Source organism: Fomitopsis serialis, assembly GCF_022376445.1.
Source record: "Fomitopsis serialis strain Sig1Antser10 chromosome Unknown B0H18scaffold_86, whole genome shotgun sequence".
Classification (NCBI taxonomy): domain Eukaryota; kingdom Fungi; phylum Basidiomycota; class Agaricomycetes; order Polyporales; family Fomitopsidaceae; genus Fomitopsis; species Fomitopsis serialis.
Genome location: NW_025955046.1, coordinates 43,316 through 62,103, shown reverse-complemented (window position 1 = coordinate 62,103; position 18,788 = coordinate 43,316). Strand labels below are relative to the sequence as shown.

Sequence of the window (18,788 nt, the reverse complement as noted above, 5' to 3'; positions counted from 1 at the left end):
CTCAGCTTCTATCAATTCAACGAGGACAGCATGTTCTATGGGCCCATGCTTCAATGCGCTATTGCTTCCTATCTGCCAACAAGCTGTCGAGTCCTCCATCAACTTACACCGCTGCGGATATGCGTGCTCCACAAGTATGCGCCCCGCGACTTGGTCCCGCAGATCTGACAGGATGACTGTCCGAATGGTTCGAATGAGCGAGAGAAGCGCATCGGGCGACGTGTGACACTGCAGAAACAGGGTGTCTAGGACAACTGTGTAGCGTTTCTCTGACGAACCTGTGACCGACGTAATGTGTGGTTTGTACCAGCGGGCCTTGTCTATCGATAGAAAGGAATCAGCACGCAGCGCTCAAAGACAATTCAAAGGAATCACATTCTCACCGCGGGTGAGAACACGCGCCACAATGCCTCGCATTGCCTGCCCCAAGTATTTGTGGATCAGGACACTAATCGATGTCATCCAATGCCCGATGTTATATAAACGCTTGGCACCTGCTGGTACTTACTACGCTCGCAATTGGCGTAGGGAAGCCACCTACCAGTTCAGCTGGCCCATAACATAGAAGACGTTGAGTGCGACACCTTACAGCCAACTCGATAGCGAGCATGACCATCGATTGAAGTCTGGCTTCAAAAAATGCCATATGGCGTACCATGATCATATCGACCAGCCCCTCAACTTGGTAACTGTCCGGACGATCTGGCTTCGGCTGTCTCCTTCCTCCGCTACGTCGTCCTCAGTATCATCGGCATCGTCCTCTCCATCCCTCTCCGTGTCTGCGGATCCATCCCCAGACGTATACCCCTCGGTGACCTTCTTCTTTCCCTCCACGTCCGTCACATCGATCCACTTCCGCCACCTCCGCAAGGGCGCCCAGTCGGCGTTCAACGCCTCAACTATGTTAGCAAGCCACCCGAGATCGGCGGACAGCTGCGCAGCGCCCGCTGGGGTCAACCGAGGGATCTTGGGCAAGATGGTACGCGTCAAGCGCGCCAACAATGTCCGCGTTAGCGAAGCAAGCCACGCAGCCGTGACAGCCTCCGGGGAGAAGTGCATATCTTGGATATCCTGTGGCTGCGCGGGCGCTTGCACTTGTTGTCCGGGGAGGAAGGCGACCGAAGCTGAACGCCGCGAGCGCAGTTCCGATGGGCCTGCTGGGGGAGATTGTACCGGCTCCGCGAGAGCGAGGAGGAAACGTTTGCTGAGAAACGGAAGGGTCTGGAGCGAAACTGCGAGCGCGTCGTCATCGGCATAGACCTCGAAGAGCCTCGGAAGACTGAGGAGTCCCTCAGCAACGCGTCCCATCGTCGTACTAGGACTGAGCGAGAAGGTCGGCACGTGCACTGCGCTCGTGGCGCCTCCAGCACCAGGAGCTTTTGCGGATGGATCTGGCGCCACCCACACAGAGAGCGCAGGGTACGCGGCGAGATGAATGTAGAGTGGGCCCAAGATCGTCTCTTGGAGAGCCATTTGACATGCGTGCGCGAGAGCGGAGATGGCGCTGCGAGCCTCAGTGAGGAGTGGTGGTGCCAGCGTAGACTGCCCCAGGAGCGGTGACAGCGGGCCCGTGCCCATGAACGACATGCGCCGCGCGTCTGGGGAAGGAGGCACACTGGGTGCAGGGTGGGACGGCGCAGGCGGCTCTGGATCGACGCTCTCCAACAGAGTATGCAGCTCGGCAGAGTTGAGCGTCGACTGCATCAGGACCTGCAACGCACCTCGCGTCGTACCGGTGTCATGGGAGCCGAATGCGCCGGAGTCCTGTCGGGTTGCACGAAGGTACATGGACGCTTGCACGAGACTACCGCGCAGCTTGCTGTCGTACGATGACGTCCGGTCGAAGAGTGCCCGTACGGCTTCAAGCAGATGCAGCAAGGCCTGGATTTCTGCCCAGTCTTCCGCTGTGTAGTCCAAGTCGGCCAGATCAGCCTCCGCACTGGCACCGGCACCGGCAGACGCGTCGGTCGCCGCAGACCTTCTCGATGCGATCTCGACGCGCGACGCTTCTGCGAACGCGGAGACGAGATGGTCTACAGCGTGAACCAGCGCTGCAGCACCGTAGCCGTGGGTAAAAGCGTTACAACGCGCGACGGCGTCCTCCGCGGCGCCGAACACATCTACGGCTCGCTCTCGCAGGACCCGCGCGTAATCCGTCCCGGTAGTTGGTCGAGGCGTGCTCTGCAGTGCAGAATCAAGAGCATTGTCCAAGAGGCGGCGCTCTAGTGAGGAGTAGTCAGCCTGGAAGTCGACAAAGGGCCCGAAGAGGTCCGTGTCCCAATCAAGAATCGGCAGCGTCGGGACCGTGACGCTACTCTCAGAGGGGCGCTGAGGCGGCATCCGGCGTGATATGGACATGGACATCCGCGAGGTTGAACGACGGCGGGAGTGGATCCTGGAACTGTCCGTGGTCGTGTTTGGGGCGGAAGAGATGAGCGAGGAGAAGCCGACCTTCTCGAAGATCTTGTCCACTGCCAGCGCAAACTCTTCCGTAACACGGTACGCGGCGATGAGCTCGCGCAGTGCGCGTGGTCCATGAAATGTGCTGACTGCGGCTAGGCGTTGGGAGAAGGTGGGTTGTAAAGCGGAGAGAGCTGATGAGATCAGCGTAGACAATGTTTGCTGTGGATCTGGGAAGATCGCCGGAACAGAGGTGCGTTCGAACTGCAGTATAGCCAAGAAAGACGCGTAAAACGTCGAGAGAAACGCAGAGAATGTCTGTGTAGCATGTCCAGCGTCTGATGCACCTTCGCAATCCCGAAGCGGCGCACTCTGCCACATCTCGAGCAGTGATGCCCGCCGGGACCCGTAGTAATAGTTGCGAAACTCGGCTTCTCGCTGTATATTGCTGAAAATACCAAAGTAGTTGCGGCAGACGGCCACGTCCTGTGAGCTGACGGCTGCGACCAAGGCAGAGCTTAGAGCCGCCTCCAGCTGATTCTGGAGACTGACCATGAGCGTCCGTCGGCTCTCGTATTCTGGCGTGTTCTCGAAGACGGCCATGCTCTTGCTAGCTTCAGAAAGCCTCTCTGCGGCCTTCTCGTAATTCTTCTCGCCCAAGAGCGAGGTCACGTCGCTTTCGAGTGTGCCCCAGCTTTCGGCTTCGCGTAAGACCTCCCGAGCTGCCTCCATGTTGTGTTTGACCGTATCGAGAAAGTGCAGGCGTTCTAAGGCCGCGTTGGTCTCGGCCGCGACCGATGCCTTAGACTTCGTCTCGACATTTTGAAGGATCGACTGTAGCGACAGGGCGCCGTCCCGCATGAAGTGCAAGTCATATGTGAGTCGCGTGGCGCTTCGAGATATATCGTCAATGAGTCGTTCGACGGTTGCAGACGTGTCTTCGCTAGCAATCTCCAGCGACCTACGAGACTGGAGACCCGGCGATCGAGCTCTGTCAGCTCCAAAGGACTTCCGTCAAACGCAGACGGATCGGGTTCCAGGGCATTGTTGATCCATGCCACCACGTCTTCATGACTTTCCAGTGACACCAACAAGTCCGTCGAGGACATTGTGCAGCGGCCAAGTCACGCTATGGCCACCTCGAGTTAGCAGAGTCGCGATGATCTTGACCAGCTGTTCACTGTACCAGTCCCAGTTCCGCTAAGCGCATGTACTGATGTGTTGGAGGACCTCAATGCAGACTTTCCAAAGCTACGTCCGGGTTGTTTTGAGGTCCCTTGTACAGGAGAGTAATAGGCCGAGAATGTAGAAGTTGAAGCCAGGTTGAAGCAGTTGACAACCGTACTAAGTTGAAGCGCGGCCGACTGCACAAGCACAAACGGAAACGAGTAATAAAAGCCACGTGGCCACATGTATGTAGTTGAATGGGCGCTTACGCGATGCTTTCCTGTAGGCTGTGGCTGAACTTAAGCTGAACGTTGGCGACTACTTACAGGAATCTTGTCCTCCTCCACCCATCCGATCTTTGCGTTAAGTTCTCGTTTGCTAACACTTTTCTGTCCAAGCAATGCAGGGTGATCGGAAAGCATCGTACAAGGTCCCACCTGCAGCTGTTCGAGACCCGCTGTCCTCACAGGAACACCGGCGCAACAAAGTGAGTAGTCGCTCAGCGGCCGTTCGAACAGCGCTTCTGATGCGTCAAAGGCGTTAGAAAGCAGAAGCGGGTAAGTTTGGGTCATCTGGGACATCGGTATTTATTGACTATCGCGCTAGAGACGAGCCGAGAGATTTGACTCTAGCCGCCAGCTGGACTTTTTCGCCGACCTTACTCTCGGACCTTCAGACGATGAGGTGGACGAGGGAGACGGCCAGGATGGTCCAGAGATAGTTCGTCAAGGAGTATCGCACTTCGTCGGGATGCTCCCTGCTGCGCGAGAGGTCTCCAGTGCTAGTAGCAGCGCCGCGCCCATCAGTGAGTCTGCAGTACCTGCTCCTCAGACAGCCGACATGCAAACGTCCGGAAAGAAGCGTGGAAAGAGTAAACGCAGAGCTAAGCCTGCGCCATCGTCATCCGGGCCGTCGAAGCGCAAGCCGAATCGGTGGGCGGACAAGTGCATGTATGCGGAGCTGCTTGAGATGTCCGAAGACTACGATGCCTACAACGTCGTGTCCGATGGCATTCCTCAAGACATTGCGGCAGGATGGGTGGCTGTCACTCCCGTTCCTGTGGGCAAACGTTGTCTTGCCGTTACACATCAAACATCCGGATTACCGGGTCTAGGTAAGTCACGCGAATTCTTCATGTGCTATTCGTCCCTGATCGTCCGCCCGCATGTGTGCAGTTCCGAACCTAACGCTGCGCTCGCGCGTCCTCGGGAAGCCGCTTATGAAGCCGTTTGCTTCGCCCTTGCCACCACACACCGTTCTCGACTGCATTCTAGACGAGAACTGGAAAGACAACGGGATCTTGCATGTGCTTGACGTATTGAAGTGGAAGGAGCAAGACATCACGGAATGCGAGACACCCTTCCGGTTCTGGTGGCGCGACACGCGCCTTTCAGAGCTGCCAGTGCTTCCTCCGCCTGCGAACGCTGCAGACCAAGGCGAGGAGCCAACCGCGATCGATGCCGGGGTGCTAGGGCACTACCGCTTCCCTCATCCAGCCACTTTCGTTACGGTGCCATACCACACCGACACGTCGCTAGTTCACCTGCTGAACACACTCATCCCAAAAACAAGGTCTTCGCGCGTCATCTCGGTCACAAAACCCGTAACGCCTGCCCACAGACCAGTGGCATGGACCTTGACATCCCCGCGCCGCTCATTACCGAACTCGAGACCGTGCCCGTGGAAATCAAAAGCGACGGCCTACTGCTGTATGTCGCACAAGCGACGTACGAGCCGGGGACTAGCCCATTAAGCAGTTGGGTGCCGCTCAGGGCGTACGCGCAGGCGCCTCATGAACCGAGTTTGGGAACGGGCAAGGTTACGCCGGAAAGTCCCTTGAACGTGTTCGAACGGTGCGTATGGTAACCGCTTCGACAGGCCTGGATGCTGACGCGCTGCTTGCTGCAGCCTCGTGCGTAGGCGACTCGCTTTGAAGGAAGGCGCCTCGATAGGTTCGTCTATGATACCTGAAGTTAGCATGGAAGAGGACATGTGAATGTGACTGGTGCGATGCTCCAGGTCGTCACTGTATTTTTCATCGAAAGAAGGAATCTCACCGTCATTCTGACAGCAAATACTTACTCGACGATGCCATCCTGCCGTCTCGGGACGCCTGCTTCATCCCCTCTTGTGCATGAACGGCGTAGCAGGCCACCGTCTTTCCACAACTTACAAGAGGCTTACCCATTGGATCTAATGAACGTCTCAGACACGCTGAGAACACGAGTAAGTTGCGCAATCCCGTCCTTCGGATAAGTTTAAGACGGGCCTAGCCTCGCGAAGCTGAGGAGCTAGTATGAAGTTATTCGCTCCCACATCCAGGCCGCTCGTCTCGACCATGGTCTCGCTGGACGGAGTTCGCGGTGCCAGAATAGAAATTTGTAACATTGAGTGACTCGGAAGAGTTCTACCATCGTTGACGGGACGTCCGAGGAGGATGTCAATGTCATTTGCCGAGGGCTCTACGGGTCACACTGCTTACGTAAGCCAGCCTTCTGGGAGGAGCTCGCTCGCGTCCGAGTCGTAATGCATATCACCTTCCCGATGCACTTAGACTGATGTCTACGAACCACGTAGATGTGAAACACTATGCTCCCGGTGTGTATGGGTTAACGACACACAATAACTATCATTTTAGGATAACATATTTGAAGTGTCGGTGATAAGTAATGGGTACACACCGCAAACAATATACTGTACTGCTGTGTTTCCGAATCAGACGCCGAACATGGTTACCACTGAGTAAAGTATCCAGTGAGGAACTGCTTCGCTGCACGTTCGAGATCCATTGAACGACTGACGAGCATACAGCTGAGTATCATGTTTTCGACCAAAGAATTTCCTGTTTTTGGTAATTATGGCCATATTTGATGAGTTTCCTTCGTACTTCACTAAAGTTCACACTTTCGAACATCGAAGCATCAGTACCACCGCTACCGCTACCATGTCCGTCGGATTCATTCTCTACTACCCACACCCAGACCGACGCGCATCAAACATTTGATCAGCAACGCTGAGCCCAAGATACACGTCAAACTTTCTGAGGCCTTCTATGTGTTTAAGGTACGACCGCTGTGAATTTGCTGTGAATGGTACTTTTCTTAACACCAGTACAACAGCCACAGGGCCTGTCTGCAATGCCTGAATCAAACCTTTTCGAGCGCGCCCAACGGTGGATCAATAGCAATTACGCCGCCATGTCCGTTGTGAATGCAAGCGAACAGGTCAACATTGCGAACTATGTCAAATATGAGTTCCCGGGTGGTTCTTCGGAGATGCAGGAGGTCGATATAATCATTGTTACTTCTGACGGTGATTCCCCTGCGTACCGTCGAAGTCATGATACACTGACATAATTACTAGTTCTGGAAGCCCTCGATAGTCTTACCGAACCTCGTTTCGAAGCCACCCGTCTCCTAAACAGTGCGCTACCCACCCTGTTCCACGTGCAACGATCTGACTTCCGCATCTGCGTCAGTTTCTCGTCTCAGGACCAAGAACTTCACGCAGGGAGTTCCATCGCCTTCGGACCGGGTGGTCCACGATGTCGAAGGTCTTCAGAAGATTTTCGGCGTCGGCGGCGTTTTTGTCCACGGTGGGCGGCCGGCGTACAACTATGGTCCTCCTCCTGCCCTATTCCACTCTGCTCTTGCCCAGTTAGATTATCATCTTCGCCATCTCGATAACGACTTGGACGAGCTGACCATCGATGCTCAATTCCTCGGCGACGTCAACGACTTCATTGTCAAAAGTTTAGACATTCATAACTCTGAGGAAGACCGGTGGAAGGTGCTCCAAGTCCTCGTCAACAAGCTAGCGGGTTCTGCCGGAGAGACACAAGTTACTCGGTTTCAAGGTGCCAAACCCGACGTCATGTGGTACGACCCGTACCTGACAATGATACAAGAAAACAATAACGAATTTGGGATGGGCGGGGATGCTTTCCTAAAAGCGGTTTTGTCGTATGCCAAGGTTGTCGGAAGCAATGAGGTATGTTCGTCGGCGTGATGTAATGGTGTTGCCGTTCAGATGAGCTTGTTGACCTGTCTGTTAGTTCGCTCGTGCGCGGCAGCCGCCGACCAACCATCCTGCAGTCCGGGTCGGACTAATGGGCCACTTTATCAGATCGGGAGCGTCGTGTACGTTGGCGGCAACATCTACTACGGAGAATCATACTCCCAGAAGCTGTCTTTGGGTCTGCACGGGCACAAACATGTATTGCGATTGGCGAAGGCTTTCAAAGCTGTCCAACTTGCCACGATGGCGATACGGGACTTTCATACCGAACTCGCGATCATGGGCCGCCCGAGAACAGCGTCAGTCATCTATTCCCGTCGCCTACCGCCCTCGACGGTCAACCGCTCCCGAAGCTGTCGTTCAAGTACAGATTGTCTCGGACAAACGATGAGTACGTCTTTCCTCGGAACCCGGACGAAGTACGATCGGCGATGTACATTGCCACGTTGCAAGTCCCGGCCCAGGGAGCTGTACAGTCGTCCACGTCCAGCAGTGTCGAGGTCGTCGTCAAGTTCACGTCGCGGTACGGTGCTGCAGCCCACGAAGTCCTCGCCAAGAAAGGTCGTGATGGAGCGCATTCCCGGAATAACGGTCTGGGCTATGACCCAGTCGCGGCCGCCGGTGCCATTCCCTGATACTATCTGGGACGACGTTGGGAGAGCCCTCAACGCTCTGCATGCCGAGGACTGGGTGTTCGGCGATCTGCGGATACCGAATGTTATGTGTGTCCCGACAGAGTCGGGAATGCACGCGAAGCTTGTCGACTTTGACTGGGCCGGGAAACATGGCATAGATAGGTATCCGGCGACGATGAACGTGGGATCGATGGACTGGACGCCTGGGATGGACCGGTATGAGATCATGAAGAAGCATCATGACTTGCAAATGTTGAGGAGGCTTCGGTGGACCTCCGCGTAAACTGTTTCCAGCAGGCGTTTGCAGACGTGCGCTGCGAGAGACGAAACTGCAGAGCCCGACGTATCAAACCTGCAGTGGTGCACGTACTTGGCCGTTGCATGCAACGTTGAACGCGAGTCTGCAGTCGGTTGTGCAGACGCCTGCCACCGCCGCCGCCATTGGCCCACAACCGCTGCGTGCCATGGACGCGGCCCTCGTCGAGCTCGTAAACAAGCTCTAGATACTACTGCAAATATCAACCTCTCCCGCCCCTCCATTCTCTGCCTCATCACACCGTTCTCTCTACAGATGGGGAGCTCGACATATTCGCTGCAAGATCTTACACCGCACCGGCTTCCGCATACAGGGCGTCCTGCACCTCTGGTATTCTCTGCTCTCTAATCTCGTCTCGCCGCTGACACTGAGTAGCAATGACGGCATTCGAGCTTCGGCAACTACTACGTGCACGGGGTCGCGACCAAGGAGACCCACCATCCTCTCAACCACCCGTCACTGCGTGTGCTACGTGGTCGCCGACGGGCGAGTCCATTGCGTTCGTCGCCTCGAATGGCCTCTACCCCGTTGCCTCTTTGTTGTATGTCTCTCCCGTTCTCTCCATCACTCCATAATAACCGCTCAGCAGCGATGACCCGGTCCGCGTCACGAGTCCGGAAACGCCTCCCTCTTCCACGGTGTCCCCGACCGGGTGTACGAAGGAGGGGGGGTTTCTTCATTCAATTACGCACTCTGGTTGGCGCCCGACTCCTCCAAGCTTGCATTCCCCGCGTTCGATGAGACGGCGGTCGACGCGTACACGTTCCCTCTCTCAGACAACCCGACCAAGGGCGCGCATACGGTCGTTGCGCTTCTCATCTCCCGCTTCACCCAAGCCATTCCAGGATTCAACTTCACTGTAGAAGACGTTGTGAAGCTCTGAGGATATGTCGATGTTATCCGCACCCGTACAGACTTCTGCGACATCTTCATCGCTGAGGCCGCTGAGGAGTGGCTCAGCCTCGAGTACATGGATGACGTCATGTACTTCTACAGCGTCGGCTACAGCAACCCCATCGCTCGACATACTGACCGCGAACGACACCTCCATCTTCAATCAGTCGCTCTACATCTCGTTCACTTACCGAGAGGAGCCTCTGCTCGTCATGACAGCGCTCGGTCTCTTCAACAACTCGGCATACTACCCCGGTCTAGACGTCAATAGCACGATGCCGATGGACAGGAACAACTATGCTCGCGAAGGGAAGACGTCTCACATCATTCCCTTCCTGGCTCACGTCGCTATCGAGCGCATGCAGTGCTCGAATGTCTCTACCCCCAGTCCTGGCTCCAGCTCGACCCCATCCGGATGCTGACACGCTGCTTGCTGCAGCCTCATGCGTAGGCGACTCGCTTTGAAGGAAGGCGCCTCGACACGTTTGTCTATGATACCCGAAGAGAACATGTGAATGGGACTGGTGCGGTGCTCAAGTCGTCAATGTATTGTTCATCGACAGCGAGAATCTCATCGTCGTTCTGACGTTGTGTAGCAAATGCTTACTCGACGATGTCCTGACATCTCGGGACGTGCTTTCTCCCTTTTAGTGCATGGATGACGTAGCAAGCAGGCAACCGTCGTTCCACAACTTGCAAGAGACGTACCCACTGGATCTAATGAACGTCTAGGACACGCCTAGAACACGAGTATGCCGCGAACTTCCTTCCTTCGGATAAGTTCAAGACGAGCCCGGGACGAGCCTAGCCTCGCGAAGCTGAGGAGCTATGAAGTTACTCGTTCCCGCATCCAGGCCGCTCGTTCGCGTATGCCCTACAGGAATGGCTGACAAAGTTGGGCGAGCATACTTTGACGTAAAGGTGAGATAAGTATCATCTATGCATCCGCAGTTGCCACATGCATCTCAATCTGCTCGGCCGACGCTATGCACACCCTCCAAAATGACTGCATCGTTACGCCATTGCCTCCGCGCTCCACGACGCAGTCAGGTTGCTCTTTCTGTGCAGTTACAGAGCGACGAGGCACCGAAACGCATGTTGTGGGCCAATCGGGTGCGCAGTATAACGAGTGCAGCGTGCAACCCGGAGCTCTTGCGCGAGGGTGTGCGAGGTACCGATGATCCGATCAGATTTACGGTTCCGCGAAGATATCCTAGAGATATCGATACACGCTCGGAGCGCATGGATGATCCAGCATAAAAGACAAAGGTGGGCCGCACCATTCGGACCATCTCACACTTCCTTCCGACGGCGCTGGCGTAGTCGTCGCTGGTGTTCAGTCAGTCGACAACATCCCATCGTCGAGGTGAGCTATGCCCCAAGACCTTATTGGGTCTTCTCGCTCACTGGCTTCTCAGATTCTTTGAAGTGAAATTACGATGCCTTGCGCTACCCTCCCCCAGCCACGCCAATTGGTGTGCAACGCTCCGCTCTGCGTCTATTGCTGATCATTAACCGGGACGTGTCTGTTAGATGCGACTCCCGAGACTATGAGCGTGGTGCAATCCCCTGTGAACATGCCTTCGATACCATGGGACCCCACGTTCTTTGCGGCCGAAGTGTGCTACTGAAGACCGGTCTCGTGCAAATCCGACCATCATACGATTATCCCGGTCTACCCACCCACCACATGTATCACTATCTTGCATCCCGTCGGACTGTATCCAGCTCAATCTGTAGAATATGCACCCATTCGCTAGATATGAGAGTATGACATATACGTTGTACGAACCTGCCCTGCTCAATGACAGGGTCAAAGAACGTTGCAGTGGTCAAATAACTGGGGGATGCGCGAGCGAACTACATGAGTTGCCTAATGTGGATGGTCATCACGAAGAGGCGCCCATTGCTGGCGGTCGCGCGTCGACGACCAGCCCATGTTCAACGGCCACCGCCACATCCCCGCCCACGAAACGTGCATGCCCGGCTGTTGATCACGATTCGCTCCTTCTGAATGATCTGAGGCTGCAATCTATAGTACTGGATAACGTCGGTCACTAACACGGATGGCACCCTTCACGCCTACCCCTCGCGAAATCTGTCTCCTCACCGTACTTCTGGTTCTGCTCCTTGTCTTCACTGTGAATCTGCCACAGGACACACGGACACTCAAAGACATAGTCAGGCCATATACGGTATACGAGGATGCCGATGTTCACGCGGAGCCTCCAACCTTCGAGAAGCAGTTGACGTTGCAGACACTCAATTTGCCGCTGCGATGGGACACAGGCCCAGTACCTCAGACAAAGATAGTCGCTCATGCACCCGGTGAGTCTTCGCTTCCAAGCCGTTAAGGATACGCCATAGGCCGCTATGTTTCTTGCCTGCCGCAGAGTGGTCTGCGGACCGTTTCTAGTCACGTGATGAGGCATCCTCAATTCGCGTTGCAAGACGTGAAGATATTGTGCATGTCTGTCTGGATGTGACGTATTGTTCACGAACTGACTATCTACTCTGCAACAGGATGGTCGATAATTGATCGACTTTACATGTTGAACGGTACAGTCTACATTGTGTCCGATGAGCCGGAAACAATACCCGACTGTCGACGCATCGCTTCGACTGCCGTATTCATCGAAAATGGTCCAATAGCCGAGACTGAGCGCATTCCGACCGACAAGGACATGCGCGTAATTAACACAGAGGAAGCTAAGCGGTTGTTCGGTACAGATGCGACACGATTGGATGGCGTGACGGTATGGAGACTCTACATATATAGCAAATCTGGCTGACGCAGTCTTCAGTGGTATGCCAATGACCCAAAACAATTGTAAGTCTGCCAACGCTGCGTGGGTATCACTGCTAATCGCGAAACAGCATCACCCATTATTACCACTGGTCTGCCGAGCTCTTCTTCGGTTTCTGGCGGACATACTCGTCGTTAGACCCCGGCATCCCTCCGAGTGGCGAAACGACACTTCCACCCCAAGAAGGATGATTTCCCTCACCTGGACGCAAACAACTGGAGAGACTACGCCGCAATGAATCAATGGGTCCTGCGCGCGTCCTTCCCCTCGATCTCGACAGAATTCATGAACGACTTCAAGGAACGCGCTGACACGGGTCGCGTGTTCGTCTTCGACCGTGTGGTATTTGCCGACCGTGCTGCCGCGATGCACGGCGAGAATTTCCTCCGGACCCAGCGTACGGCTGCGAACGCCTTTGCTCTTCCTGGGAGTGTCAATTGGTGGAGTACCATCCGGAACAACGTCGTCGGATTCGCTGGTCTCGGGGAGAGCGGCGGAGCGGAGTCTGTTCAGGGCGTCGACAGCGTCCCGGTTATCACCTACATCTCCCGACAAGACTGGGGACGTCGTATGTTGGTCCCTGAAGATCACGATCGCCTCGTCCGCGAGTTGTACAATCTGAGGGACACGTACGGGTACGAGGTTAATGTCGTGAGCATGGACCGCCTGTCGCGCATCGAGCAATTTCAGCTTGCCGGTCGAACGACGGTAGGCACCTATCTGTTCATTTCATGGTCGTCTGTGATTGAGTTTCTACGCCCGTGCAGATCATGATGGGTGTCCATGGCAATGGTCTCACCTCACTGCTGTGGATGCGCCCGACTCCCCGTTCAACTGTCATGGAGTTCTTCTATCCCGAAGGTTTCGCACACGATTATGAGTACACAACTCGTGCTCTTGGGATGGTTCACTTCGGTTTCTGGAACGACAGGTCAGTGCTCCGCTTTTAGACTCCGCGATGGCCGCTAAGGATGCGCAGGGCATTCACACGTCCCGACGTCCCTCCGGTCAACTACCCCGAGGGCTTCCAGGGCAACTCAATACCTATTGACGGTGCTGCAGTCGCACGGCTGTGTCATCAGCGACTGACGCTGTCAGATGAAGCCGACGACTAGACTATTGTATTGCATGTGATCGATCGCATAGTGCAGTGGGATGCTCTTCTTGAAGCTATGTCTCATGTAGGTTTCCGCCGCCTTCTTCGAGACCATCCAGTACCCCGCATGACATCGTGCATAGTTGTGAGAACATTAGCTTGCACTCACTCCTGCGTCGTTCGCTGCGGGAGTATCATAGTGAATACCGTTGCTAGCGATGATATCGAACATTAATTTATTGTATTTTCCCGGTATGGATGATGGACATACCCGGAAGCTTGCACCTTTCCACTGCAGCACGGGTACTATGAGCATGAACAGCGCTGCTACAATGGCGGCTTCGACACCGAACGTTTGCAACGCGCCGTTCTTCGTGGCCCACGGCACCTGGAAATACGCTACGCTGAACCCGCCCAAGGTACGGGTGAGATTGATCAATGCCGAAATCTCGCCCTAGACGGATCGAACGCTTGTCAAAGTTGCGCTCAAGGGGCGGTGTCGTACTTACCTGTCTGGTAGGGAAGCAGTCATTGCAATAGGCGTAGACAGCGACAGTAGTTATCATGACAGCCACTTCCGCGATACCCCAACCCATCACAAGGGCGCCCACGCCCAAGTGCTTCTGGAATGAAGCCCCCAGTACGAGGAAGCCACATATGTAGAGAGGTAATGCGATATAGATTGTCCTACACGGCAGAAGGTAAGCGGGAGTGCTGTTCGTGGACCAAGCAGGGAGACTCACCAGAGCCGCATCTCAGCCTCGAACACGCCCTTGTTGCGCCGGATACAGAAATTCATCACCCAGTCATTGAAGTATCTGCCAAGCAATTCGCCGATTATGACTGCAACCTGCAGTTGTTGTATCAGTACGTTGTCGGACGAGTAAAGTGTGGTCACTATACGATTGGAGTTCCATAGGCGCCAGCCACAGCGTACTGACTGAATCCGTATCCAACCGGTGGAGGGGTGCCAAGGAAGACGGCGTTCGTAGTCTGCGAGTCCTCCAGAGTTAGCTACGGCATACGCGGCCCTCGTGTGCGAAGAACGACGCACGTTGATACCGATACTGAAACCGAAGAGCATAGCCTAGATAATGTGTGAACACTGCACCGGAGGTACGTACACCGGTGATGCGCACCTCGAAGAGAAGTATGCCCAGTATCTGCGGTCGCCAAATGATCGAAGGGCATGCCAGTATGGTGTCTCGCCATCTTGTTCGATAACGCGCCATCCGTGCGCCCGTGATACCTAACAGAGTTTCAACCCTATATCGTAGACGCGACGTCGTGCGGGGAATGGGCCGCGGATTTGGCAAGGCACGATCGTACATGCTACGAGCGGTAAGCCCGGAAGCCATCAGTTTGCTTCTTGAGACCGATGCAGCCGGGACAGACGTACGTTTCCTCCGCGAAGAACGTGATGAGGAAGACCACGATTGCCCCGTATATCGAACCGATTCCATATGTCCAGCGCCAACTGCCGCGCCATGAGAGATCGAACACAGTGGTGTTTGTAAGAACATCAAACTCACCTCGCGCGGGCGACAAGGAAGCCGAAGAGGAATGGTGAGATGAACGGCGAAATGATGAACCCCATTGTCCAAATATTAAGCTGGTGTACGTGACATATGTCAACTTTGCGTTTGCGCCCAATGTCATTCTATCGAGGTAGACCGACCTTTCGTGCCTGGAGGTGGAACGGGTACATATCGGTGACGAAGTACAAACCCTAAGACGTGCTGCTGATCAGTTTGAGATAATCAGCACGGACCGGTCGTACTGACGGTCACTTGTGGGCATGTCCTATTGCGAGCATCAAGGACTGTGACCGCTTCAGCGCTGATGTACTCACCCAAAGAACGCAGTGAGACACCTCATAGCTGGAGGAGCGAAGTCAATTGAATGACTCCAGTGCCGAGTGAGATACAGTACCCGTGAATGTTTTGAGGTTTGGTGCGAAGGTACAGCCTAGCAAAAAGCCGAGGGCAAGCACCTGAATGTAGAATGATTATCAGCATTCTATGGCGAGATACGGCGACGTAATCACCTGCGACCAGAACAGCACGGGTAGGCGGCCATACCTCCGCACGAGCATCACAGCGAACAGGCTACCCCAACCTGCGACGTTTCAGTGAAATACTACCTCGTGCAATCGACAGCCAGCCTTACCCAGAAGGAAGATGCTCCAACTGCGACGTGATGTGAATGGGCATTGCGCAAATTTCGGAAGCACCTCCATGAACGTACTTGGATGTCAGATTGTTGATCACTCCCGTGGTCGTGTCATATTGTTCTGCAAGAGCAAATATAGATGCAATGCCTGACAGGACGGCATCGCGTCGCAAAGAGAATGCTGATGTCAACGTTGTCTCCTGTACGCAGGAGTGGATATGTGCTCACCGATGCCTGAGTCGAAGTCGGGGATGACAGCGGCAACTGTGATAATGAAGAGCTGAAAATTCTTCCGCGAATCCGACCACTGCATTGACGTCAATCACGCCATGAGAACGACCCTTCCAGAGAAATGCACACTCACATTTTGAGGATCTTCCGGGTCATCTCTTGGCTGAGGCCAGAGTACCTTGGTACCATCCCGTGAGAGCTTAGCCTACTTGCGATCTTCTCCCCAAATTCTATCAGTGCCTCCCTGTGACTGTTTCAGCGATCTTGCAATTAATTGCGTTAAAGCCTAGACGTACTCCGGGTCCACAACTAGACGGCCCGCGTTATGCTCGTGATATAGGGCCAAGTCCAGTAAGACGTCTGGGGATCCTTCCACAGCCGCATCCCCCTTCATGTCCTCGTATTTTGAGTCCCCTTCCTTGTCGACAACATCCGGAACCACAGCAATGGGCGCTTTCGCGGTCTCCGCGTCTGCACGAAACATGTCGTACCGGAAGGAGTGTCCCAGAGAGTTACCGCCTGGAATCGTGGAAGAAGTCGGGACCAAGGTGTCGTTCGCGCGCAACGATATACCACCAAGGAACCGAGGTCAAGGGATGAGTTGAGGCCTTGACGAAGTTCTCATGTCCATTGGTATTTTGAACTCGTAGACGCCATCTGGTGCTAGTCCCCATTTGGCAGCATACGCGTCAGATACATGGTCAGTGGGTCGAAATTCAGTAGCGTGACGTTAGCGCTGGATGTCCTGACCTGTTATAGCGGTTGATCAAAGATTTTCCATACTCGTTCGCCCAGTGAATTGGTTCCCATGATGGGCCATCAGCGCTTCAGCGTCTGAACGCATGGCGGGGATTGATGCCGCTGGAATGTGGTCTCTCGGAGCGGTGGTGGGGTGCGTCCACACGGATGGGTACGAGACCACTGGAATGTAATGGAGCGACCAGGAGCGACGGCCGTTGCTTGCAGTGGTCTTGTCATACCTTGGCCATTACATCAGTTGCGTATTGGCTGCAATGTAAGGAGGATGCGTGCGCCACGCAATGCCCCTGGTGACGGTGCCTTCCTCCCATGTCATGGGACCACAACCGTGACATATTACACGTCAGAGGGATGTCTCAAGAAAGCGGACCCGCGAAAGTTACCTACCCCATGTTCCGTCAACTTCTCGTTCGCTGTTGCGGTCACCATACTACGCGTTGTGCAGGGAGTCGTGCTGGAACAGCGTAAAGTTGTTACCTATCGGCTGAGGCCGCTAAAAACATATGGTGTACGCCATTTACTGGCCTGTAGGACTCCTGGATGGTTTAGCAAAACATCTGTCAATGCTTATGGAAAGCTGAAATGAGGTGACGAAGAGAGTACCAGGCAAAGAGATGAGTACCATACAAGACACTTGCCTGTTTTTGATGTTTTGCAACGGAGACTTGGTTGAGCTTGATTATGGACTAGATGATGATCCGAGGCTGGTTCAAAATAGTCTAATCACACGATCGGTGCTACGACAGCGACCAGTGGTACTTGAATTGACCGGGATTGTACTGAACCAATTGCCAATATTATCGACGCGAGACTAACATGTCAGAGTTTGCATAAGCAGTCCGCTGCCGGAATATATCAGCCCGTGCACAGAATAATACTGGACCCACGACGCACGACATCGCCGCCTCAAGACCACCAATATCTGTCGGAATGCCATACCCCAGCCTCCGTTCTACACTTGCACACACTATCATGGTAGATTAAAAGTCTGTTCGATCACACAGACAGACCTGTGTTACATCTACTTAGTTCGTGTACGGAGAACGAGCAAGCCACTTACGCATCCGCTGCCGTCCATCCAGTCCCAAAATTTACATCTCCAGTCCAGTAGGTAATTTGTCGAATTTGGCCAGGACGGTGCTTGCAAACGCTTCCCAGCGTAAGTCTGAGGTGATTACCATCCCGCGAACGGCACCTTGATCACACAGCTGCAGATTTCGTGTCAACAATCATAAAGCCTGACATCGGACATGACAAAAACGTGAGAGGAAGTCTGTTGATTTATCGCACGAATCATGAAGTTCGCCTTTGACGTCGAAGGTGCACGGCCTTCAGAAGCATTGAGATGCAGGAATTGGGGCAAGGATTGGGAATGTGGCGGTGAGCACGACATCTCGCTATAATTTACGTTACCAAAGTACCTGGGCCTCGACTGTCGTCAATCGGCTCCGTACAGCCCACCTCCCCTTCGTCTCCACGTCGGGCGCCGACATCCACTCGCTGGCAGATGGATCCCTGTCGCCAGAGAATATGCTGACCATAGCGCTGACTTCAGCCCTAGCCATGCTCGTCTTATTACTCCTGGCCGGTTCGACGAAGGGATGGGACCTGGTGAGATGAGCGCAATGGGGGCAGTGGATGGAGATGGCACTGATGCTGACGAAGACGAATCCTGAAGAACGTCTTTCATGGAGCTCTGTAGGAACGAGACTTCATGCGCCTGATTGCGAGGCCCGTGCGATCGCTCTGATAGCTCGAAGTAAAGAGCGGTTCCGGGCTGTATAAGCTATCATATATGAGCTCGTGATGTTGATGTACTGTAGCGGTTGCGACCACATACCGATCGACGAGCAACTGCAACGCCCATATCGAACGCGGCATTTGTGTTCTGCTGCTGGTCGCAGTGCTCTTCACCAGGATGCTCGCGACAGGTTCGGAAGATGAGCCAATTTGAGAAGACTTCGCGCATTCCCTGTGAGAGAGACCTTTGGCGCCTACGACTCGGAGATACATGTGTCGAATGCGAGTTCATGAATCATCGACATCCTTGTGTGCTGTGTAAAGTGTAGCGTGGTGATTCGATTCTGGACTCGCGATTGTCGTCAGTGGCATGGTGCAGGACCTTGACAGAATCAGTTGAATTGCCGTCGTCTGAGCTTGTCTGATGCCGATGAATGTCAAGCCACGCATTTACGCTGTGAGGGAGGAGAAGAAAAGACAGAATTGCTAAATCCAGTAAGCTCGCAATGTCGCGTACCGGTACCCAACCGGTACTTAGTATGCACGTGATCATG

General features: G+C 54.4%; 7 protein-coding genes across 7 annotated transcripts; 5 read left to right on the top strand and 2 right to left on the bottom strand.

The window, feature by feature from the left end:
* Positions 1-432: 432 nt before the first annotated feature.
* Positions 433-3,779, bottom strand: B0H18DRAFT_1030215 (Golgi complex component 7-domain-containing protein). The gene is made up of 6 exons (XM_048030019.1): positions 3,587-3,779; positions 3,362-3,529; positions 1,096-3,338; positions 984-1,071; positions 733-947; positions 433-702 (listed from the first exon to the last, which is right to left on the bottom strand). Exons 2-6 carry the CDS (start codon positions 3,507-3,509, stop codon positions 661-663), a joined length of 2,736 nt encoding a protein of 911 aa, XP_047889074.1. The 5' UTR covers positions 3,510-3,529; positions 3,587-3,779; the 3' UTR covers positions 433-660.
* Positions 3,780-3,967: 188 nt separating this feature from the next.
* Positions 3,968-5,563, top strand: B0H18DRAFT_1122909 (uncharacterized protein; the record flags this gene model as incomplete). The annotated part of the gene is made up of 6 exons (XM_048034605.1): positions 3,968-4,054; positions 4,116-4,124; positions 4,174-4,681; positions 4,743-5,077; positions 5,140-5,420; positions 5,476-5,563. 6 exons carry the CDS (start codon positions 3,968-3,970, stop codon positions 5,561-5,563), a joined length of 1,308 nt encoding a protein of 435 aa, XP_047889073.1.
* Positions 5,564-6,496: 933 nt separating this feature from the next.
* Positions 6,497-8,135, top strand: B0H18DRAFT_1214101 (uncharacterized protein). Its single transcript, XM_048036559.1, has 5 exons — positions 6,497-6,630; positions 6,679-6,879; positions 6,931-6,990; positions 7,046-7,557; positions 7,622-8,135. The coding sequence occupies exons 2-5, from the start codon at positions 6,705-6,707 to the stop codon at positions 7,973-7,975; spliced, it is 1,101 nt and encodes a 366-aa protein (XP_047889072.1). The 5' UTR covers positions 6,497-6,630; positions 6,679-6,704; the 3' UTR covers positions 7,976-8,135.
* Positions 8,130-8,990, top strand: B0H18DRAFT_1030201 (uncharacterized protein). The gene has a single exon (XM_048030018.1). The coding sequence runs from the start codon at positions 8,152-8,154 to the stop codon at positions 8,500-8,502; it is 351 nt and encodes a 116-aa protein (XP_047889071.1). The 5' UTR covers positions 8,130-8,151; the 3' UTR covers positions 8,503-8,990.
* On the top strand, positions 8,911-9,777 carry B0H18DRAFT_1030199 (uncharacterized protein; the record flags this gene model as incomplete). The annotated part of the gene is made up of 2 exons (XM_048030017.1): positions 8,911-9,076; positions 9,125-9,777. Coding segments are annotated over 2 exons (440 nt in total), but the record flags the coding sequence as incomplete, so codon positions are not given.
* A 1,718-nt stretch (positions 9,778-11,495) lies between these two features.
* Positions 11,496-13,351, top strand: B0H18DRAFT_1086802 (uncharacterized protein; the record flags this gene model as incomplete). Its single annotated transcript, XM_048032093.1, has 7 exons — positions 11,496-11,757; positions 11,953-12,185; positions 12,234-12,259; positions 12,307-12,347; positions 12,394-12,944; positions 13,004-13,167; positions 13,216-13,351. 7 exons carry the CDS (start codon positions 11,496-11,498, stop codon positions 13,349-13,351), a joined length of 1,413 nt encoding a protein of 470 aa, XP_047889069.1.
* Positions 13,352-13,526: 175 nt separating this feature from the next.
* Positions 13,527-16,219, bottom strand: B0H18DRAFT_1122904 (MFS general substrate transporter; the record flags this gene model as incomplete). The annotated part of the gene is made up of 20 exons (XM_048034604.1): positions 13,527-13,544; positions 13,604-13,786; positions 13,842-14,019; positions 14,076-14,182; positions 14,236-14,325; positions 14,387-14,419; positions 14,472-14,664; positions 14,732-14,809; positions 14,865-14,944; positions 15,011-15,061; positions 15,117-15,135; positions 15,185-15,212; positions 15,265-15,325; positions 15,380-15,450; positions 15,502-15,521; positions 15,580-15,652; positions 15,733-15,811; positions 15,869-15,891; positions 15,945-15,979; positions 16,032-16,219. 20 exons carry the CDS (start codon positions 16,217-16,219, stop codon positions 13,527-13,529), a joined length of 1,608 nt encoding a protein of 535 aa, XP_047889068.1.
* Positions 16,220-18,788: the final 2,569 nt, after the last annotated feature.

Bases quoted from the DNA above. Each gene is read 5' to 3' on its own strand.
- B0H18DRAFT_1030215 (XM_048030019.1), bottom strand. From the start codon at position 3,509: ATGTCCTCGACGGACTTGTTGGTGTCACTGGAAAGTCATGAAGACGTG. The intron at 948-983 runs GTACCATCTTGC...GGTTGACCCCAG, and splicing joins ATTGTTGGCGCGCTTGACGC to CGGGCGCTGCGCAGCTGTCC. The intron at 703-732 runs GTAGCGGAGGAA...AGCCGAAGCCAG, and splicing joins CCGATGATACTGAGGACGAC to ATCGTCCGGACAGTTACCAA.
- B0H18DRAFT_1214101 (XM_048036559.1), top strand. From the start codon at position 6,705: ATGCCTGAATCAAACCTTTTCGAGCGCGCCCAACGGTGGATCAATAGC. The intron at 6,880-6,930 runs GTGATTCCCCTG...CATAATTACTAG, and splicing joins AATCATTGTTACTTCTGACG to TTCTGGAAGCCCTCGATAGT. The intron at 6,991-7,045 runs GTGCGCTACCCA...CATCTGCGTCAG, and splicing joins AGCCACCCGTCTCCTAAACA to TTTCTCGTCTCAGGACCAAG.
- B0H18DRAFT_1030201 (XM_048030018.1), top strand. From the start codon at position 8,152: ATGGAGCGCATTCCCGGAATAACGGTCTGGGCTATGACCCAGTCGCGG.